Source organism: Oncorhynchus masou, chromosome 8 (genome assembly GCF_036934945.1).
Source record: "Oncorhynchus masou masou isolate Uvic2021 chromosome 8, UVic_Omas_1.1, whole genome shotgun sequence".
NCBI lineage: Eukaryota > Metazoa > Chordata > Actinopteri > Salmoniformes > Salmonidae > Oncorhynchus > Oncorhynchus masou.
The window spans coordinates 20390443-20396689 of NC_088219.1; the positions used below are offsets into that span (position 1 = coordinate 20390443).

Below are 6247 nucleotides of genomic sequence, written 5' to 3' on the forward strand. Positions count from 1 at the left end.
AAGGTATTTTGTAATTCAGACCAAGTCTGTATTATGGTATTAAACTGGAACACCATCCACATCATTAATCCTTATGCGCATTAACAGCCATGCAGAGGGGTCACAATTATATTGCACCATGTAGTCATCAATAAAAGGCAAGTGTTCCCCCAATATTTTTTTTATTGCAAATCACAATATTCCTGTGGCTAGAAAGCTGTTAATTTTACATTGTATAGAAATTCAATAGAACAGAAGTTACAAGGTCACAAAGCAGGTATGATACAATATAATTATTTATTAACTTTCAGATGATATCTTTGACACCCTTTGCGTTAGTTGCTTCACTCAACCCTTACAGCAAAATATAAAACCGTGAGCATGACTTAAAACCTGATTGAACCAGTTAACATATTGTCTTAAATTAAGTGCTCAATGTTAACATCTCAGACCCTGAGGAACCTACCCTCTGGAAGGGATGGACAGGAGCATCCAGACACCCAACAGCTTCTGGATGACATGAACAGCCATCAAGTCACTTGACCCATTTACAAACATACCCCCAAAAAGAACATGTATGAACAGATACCTTCCAAATTGCCAGAGGGACAGTCCTTCAAAACCAACTGACCAGAATTTAAAAATGCTACATTCAAACAGTAGCAAGTATGTATTTTACACATTTACAAAATGTTATGTTCCAAGTGGGTTTTCCCAGGTCTACCCACATGAAAGCTGGAATAGTATCACCCCTCCCACCCTCTGAGAGGGTCGTGGTGCTGGCAGGGTCAGGGGTTCAGTCATTAGTTCCATATTAGTCGGTGTGCCACAGCAGTACACCGGGGACTGGACGGGCTGCAGGAGTTTGATTGACAAGGGCCAGGAAAGGCCAGAGCAGGTCAAGGAGGGGGGGGGGGGGTTGCAAAATAAATAAAAGGTTTATCAAAATATTTATTTTTTGTCTTCCACAGTCTGTCTCCACTTCCACAGTTCAGCCATTGCCTGAAAAAAGATGGGAAAAACATTTACCAAAGCATAAATCATAATGTCATAGTGAGAGCTCAGAACTTTAGAGGTACTGGTGTTTCTCACTGCTGATCAAAACCAAGTCTTATTGCTCTTCCAGGATGTTTCCCAACAGCACTATGGTTGTTGTTTTACAAACTTTCAATTGAACAGCATTACATTCCAGACAGACAGACCAAATTTCACAACGTTCCTGGGGAGCATTACCATACCTTGGTGTCTGTGACTCTGAAGCTGTTCTTCACAAAGCTCTCAAACTTGGGCTGGAGTTTAGGCAGGTTCACTCCCTGAAATAATATGACATTACTATAGGTATTCAGATGTGTCCCTTTAATCTTGTGTTCGGTCAGTCTTTTGGTTAACAGTTCTTTAACATACATCAGTTCATCCTATCTCCGTTTTAGGCAAGTGTATTTCCAGATAATATATACAGCAAGACAGAACACATACCTTCTCCATAGTCACCTTCATCTTGGCCTTCAGCTCAGGGATGGTGAGGACTGGTTTGGAGGTCTGAGGTGTTTTAGGGGTTGCTTTGGGGGTCTGGCCATTTTTGTCACCAGGCACATTTGACTGAAAAACAGAGAACTTGTTAGACAAGACATTGAACATGCATCACTACAATACTCAGATACAGGAGTGGTCATCTTCAGTCTCAGTCTTTTGGTAAGCAGTGTTGAAAATGCATCAGTAAATCAGCTCAACAAAGATCATCTTTGACTCGAAACAATGTGATGGTAGGGCAGAAGATGTGTGAAGAGGACTGAGGACCTGTTTGCCAGCTGGTGTGTTGCCTTTAGGGCCCTTTCCATTCTGGGCAGGAGTCTGAGGTTTGGACGGAGTCTTCTTAACCTGAGTAAAAGAGGTTTCTTGTGTCATTTTCAAAGGTAGAATGAAAATAGGCTGAACTAAACTAAATACAGGTGGGCAAATAAATGCACTCACCTTAACAGGAGTTTCTTCAGCCTCACTCTCCTCATCATCATCATCCCTAAAGAGATGTTACAAATCAACTCTAGATTAAACCTCACCATGGAACATTGGTTAGTCAGTCAAACACTACACTTACTCCTCATAGTCATCCATCTTCATCTTCTTCTGTGAAGAGAAGAAAGGGAAGGATATGGTAAGTGTCATGAGGTGAGGATGTGATGCAAGAGTGGATACCATTCAGAAATGGGAATGACCCTCTTCAGTCTAGGTCTTTTGGTAAGCAGTGTTGAAAATGCATCAGTAAATCAGCTCAACAAATATCATCTTTGACTAGGGAGGCCATGCGATATTAGGGCACCAGATATATATATTTTGTAACGCAAGTTATTTCCCTGTTGAATCAAAGGCCAGTATCCGGGACCAACCTGAGATTTAAGTGCCGGTACTGATGCAGCCCTTTTCTTGGGCATTTGTACCCCTTCCTCTTCATCATCATCGTCCTCGTCGAAAGTTTGGTCTCCTCCCATCACTGGTGGAAAAACAACAAGTTAAGTTTATTTTATCTACTCAAAGTTAAGTTTCTAAAACTGTTTGAATCATGTCTGTCTGAGTATAACAGAAATTATTTATCAGGCAAAACCAGAGGGCAAACATTCAGAATCTTTTTTTGAGGTCCCTCTTTTCAATGGGTATCCAGATTTCTTGCAGTTCCCACCACTTCCACTTGATGTCAGTCTTTAGAAATTGGTACAGGTTTTTCCTTTGTGTAATGAAGGAACACTGTTCACAACGAAGCTAGAGTAAAGAGGACTGTTAGAGGCGCGTGACCTGAAAGCTAGCTACAGTTTGTTTTCCTCCTGTATTGAACAGATCATCCAGCCTTCAATTTGATCTAATATTTACATTAAATACCTAGTTGTATTGCAAAAGTAGTTTGAAATGTTTTGGCAAAGTTTACAGGTAACTTTTGAGATATTTTGTAGTCACGTTGCGCAAGTTGGTACCGGTGTTTTTCTGGATCAAACGCACCAAATAAATGGACACTTTGCATATATATCTACGGAAGTAATCGAACAAAGGACCATTTGCGATGTTCATGGGACATATTGGAGTACCAACAAAAGAAGCTCAAAGGCAAGGCATGAATTATATCTTTATTTCTGCATTTTGTGTCGCTCCTGGACTGTTGAAATATGCTTGCTTACTATGGTGCTATCCTCAGATAATAGCCTCGTTTGCTTTCGCAGAAAAGCCTTTTTGAAATCTGAAGTGTTGGCTGGATTCACAACGCGTGGTTTTAATTTGGTATCTTGCATGTGTGATTTCAAGTTAGATTGTTATAGTAATTTATTTGAATTTGGCGCTCTGTATTTTCACTGGCTTTTGGCCAGGTGGGACGCTACCGTCCCACATATCCCATAGAGGTTAAGATTATATGAGAACATCGCCCAGCAGACAAATCATTACAAACAGTAACCAGCCAAGTAGAAGAGTTACTCAAGTCAGAAACAGAAAATGAATCACGCGCCTTAAACCTGTTTTGTTAGTGCGTTTTCTTCAGTAATACACAGGCTCAAATGCAGTCACAACAGGCAGACAAATTCCAAATTGTATCCGTAAGGTTCAGAAACATGTCAAACGATGTTTATATTCCATCAGGTTGATGTTAGCCTAAATAATCCATAATATTTCAACCTGACAATATCATCATCAATATAAAGGTAAACAAGACATTCAGTTGCGCGCATGAAAAAGCTGTGTGACAAAGCAGGCTCCACTCATTGACCGCTCTTACTCCCTCATTTTTCAGAATACAAGCCTGAAACAATTGCTAGACTTGACATATGGTGGAAGGCATAGGAACTGCAATTTGAGTCCTAAGTAAATGGATACTGTAATGGCACTGAATAGAAAACTACAACAAATGAATCCTACTTCCCACTCAGGTTTTCACCCGCCAAATCAATTCTGTTATACTCAGACACCATTTTAACTGTTTTGGAAACTTTAGTGTTGTCTATCCAAATCTACCAATTATATGCATATCCTATCTCCTGGGCCTGAGTAGCATGCAGAATTCCAAATGCTACCCACTACTTTAGAGTTAATAAAGATACATTAAAAAAAATCAAATAATTCTCTGTATTTGATATTTCAGTCTTTTGGTATGCAGTGTTGGAAACACACCAGTAAGTCATCTCAACAACTATCATCTGACTACAGAGGCCATGGCAGCACCAAAGATACCATGGGACACAGTCCTGAGATAAGCAATACTCACTGACAAGGTGCTGGCCACTGATGTGGATTGGACCAGAACCAGCCTTGAGACGGAAAACTGCAGGGGATGTGATTGCGAACCCACTAAGACACACCTGCAACACACAATTAACTGCTCAATAGACATGAACTCTACACAAGGCCATTCAACCACCATCTCCCACTCAGGGATAGAATAGAAGTATTGACTACTCACACTTGGCAAGGTGGAGGGTTTGAGCGCAGCTAGCACAGCCTTCACCTTCTCACCCTCTGCGTCCTGTCCTTCCACCTCCACAACATGCAGCTCATCCTTGGTGCTGGGGTCCACACACACCTAAGACCAATCAACAGGAGACATAAAGTTCATAAATAGTTTATCATACCTATAACAAGAAATGGTTTAACAGAAATATTGCCATCAATTCATATTATACAAAATAAGCACCCTCACCATCCTTAAGTCCAGTTGGTGCTCAAAGTCATCCTCTTCTGGGTTGAAGACAACATCCTTCCCAGATTTCAACTCGCACCCTATTAAAAAAAAAGTGGCAATTACATATGAGGAAATACTACATTGTACCCATTTCCCTTAGTTGATGGCAATGTTGGGCTGGGCAATCTCTTATCCTGTAATAAAATGGTGGGTCTTCAGGCATTTTTCCAGCCAGTAAAACGGCTGATGCAACTAATAACGACTCAATTGAAGACTATGTCATGTTGAATCACTTGCGTTCCTGGAAAAGGAAAAGCATGCACCCAAACCGTTAACTTGTGGATAAGGTTGCCCATTACTGGACATCTCCCAGTTTGAGGTGACTGAGGTGAGGCCAAAATATGGTTCACGTACTCACGTGGTTGGAAGAGTTGTGAGCCCTGACAAAGGGAACGTGTTCAATGCAACTAACTAGCTATTAGACATGCTGCTATGAACATTATGCGAGTCAAACATCTTACAAAAACCACCACATTTACCATTTGGAATTCACGTATTATTTTAATTGTCCAATCACCATTTCAATCTGGGAGTTAATGCCACGTCTTTACCAATAACATGCTAACTTAATGAAAGTGGATAAATTATCACAGGTAACTAGTTAAAACAGCTTTAGCCAAAACTAGCAACTTAGGCAATGTTAACATCTTGCTGCACTGCATGAGCACGTTTCTCGACGGCCTTGTGCGCCATCTTTAAAACACGTGTTCAGACGCACGGAGGGCCAACGAGCTAGCCGGGTAGGTTGTGGAACATCGCCTGTAATGTCAAATTTGTCCAGCAATGTGAACTTATCAGTCTGGCCCAACTACCACAACTTAAATAAACCAGGGAACCAATATGATAAAAGCATTACCCAATTTAGCGAACTACTAAAAAAGGTCTCAAGATGGTTTGCAAGCTAACTACTATAATACCGTCCATGTCTCGTGGCTATCTACCAAGCTGACGACTGGGTACATTATTTCCATTCCCAAGCATTGTAACTAATGACATTGTATTCAGAAATCGTAACGTTATTGAACCATACACTGACAAAACTCACATCGCCCAATTAATTTTAGCTAACTAACATGAGTTACTGTAGCTAGCCATTGTGCTGGCTGTGTAGCTACCTCGTGCGGTGTTGGCGTCTGATGAACAGCTCTTTTTCTTGCTAACTAGTTGACATGGATTTGAAACTATACTGAAAACACCAAATTATGTTACTTTAAAAAAACATCTCACCATAGAGAAAGGTCTGTGGCCCCATTTGTTCCTCGTCCATCCCGTTCAATTTGATTACTAACAGCGGGCTCTTCCGAAATGAACTGAAATACCTCTTTCAACGCATACGCTACACGGACTCAATGGCCACACCTCCTTTCTAGATTGATGGAATATTTTCTTTGGTATAGCCCAATCATCACAGTTATTTACTGAAAGAGGCGTATTTATAAATATTCACGCTCATTAGAGACAAAGTGGAGTCGAAATTCAACCTCTGACGTGCGTCCGCCCGCCATCCCGCTTCTTGATTTTGTCTACCAACATCAGACACGATCAGGACACAGT

General features: G+C 40.9%; 1 protein-coding gene across 1 annotated transcript; it reads right to left on the minus strand.

Annotated features, from left to right (window-relative positions):
* Nucleotides 1-257: 257 nt before the first annotated feature.
* Nucleotides 258-6043, minus strand: LOC135544354 (nucleophosmin-like). Its single transcript, XM_064971897.1, has 11 exons — nt 5921-6043; nt 4652-4731; nt 4415-4534; nt 4220-4313; nt 2364-2467; nt 2075-2103; nt 1951-1996; nt 1777-1857; nt 1456-1578; nt 1218-1292; nt 258-981 (listed from the first exon to the last, which is right to left on the minus strand). Exons 1-11 carry the CDS (start codon nt 5958-5960, stop codon nt 931-933), a joined length of 843 nt encoding a protein of 280 aa, XP_064827969.1. The 5' UTR covers nt 5961-6043; the 3' UTR covers nt 258-930.
* Nucleotides 6044-6247: the final 204 nt, after the last annotated feature.

Coding starts and splice junctions, on each gene's coding strand:
- LOC135544354 (XM_064971897.1), bottom strand. CDS start 5,960: ATGGACGAGGAACAAATGGGGCCACAGACCTTTCTCTATG. Junction 1,579..1,776: donor ACACACCAGCTGGCAAACAG/GTCCTCAGTCCT, acceptor TCTGTTTTTCAG/TCAAATGTGCCTGGTGACAA. Junction 982..1,217: donor TCAGAGTCACAGACACCAAG/GTATGGTAATGC, acceptor ATCTTTTTTCAG/GCAATGGCTGAACTGTGGAA.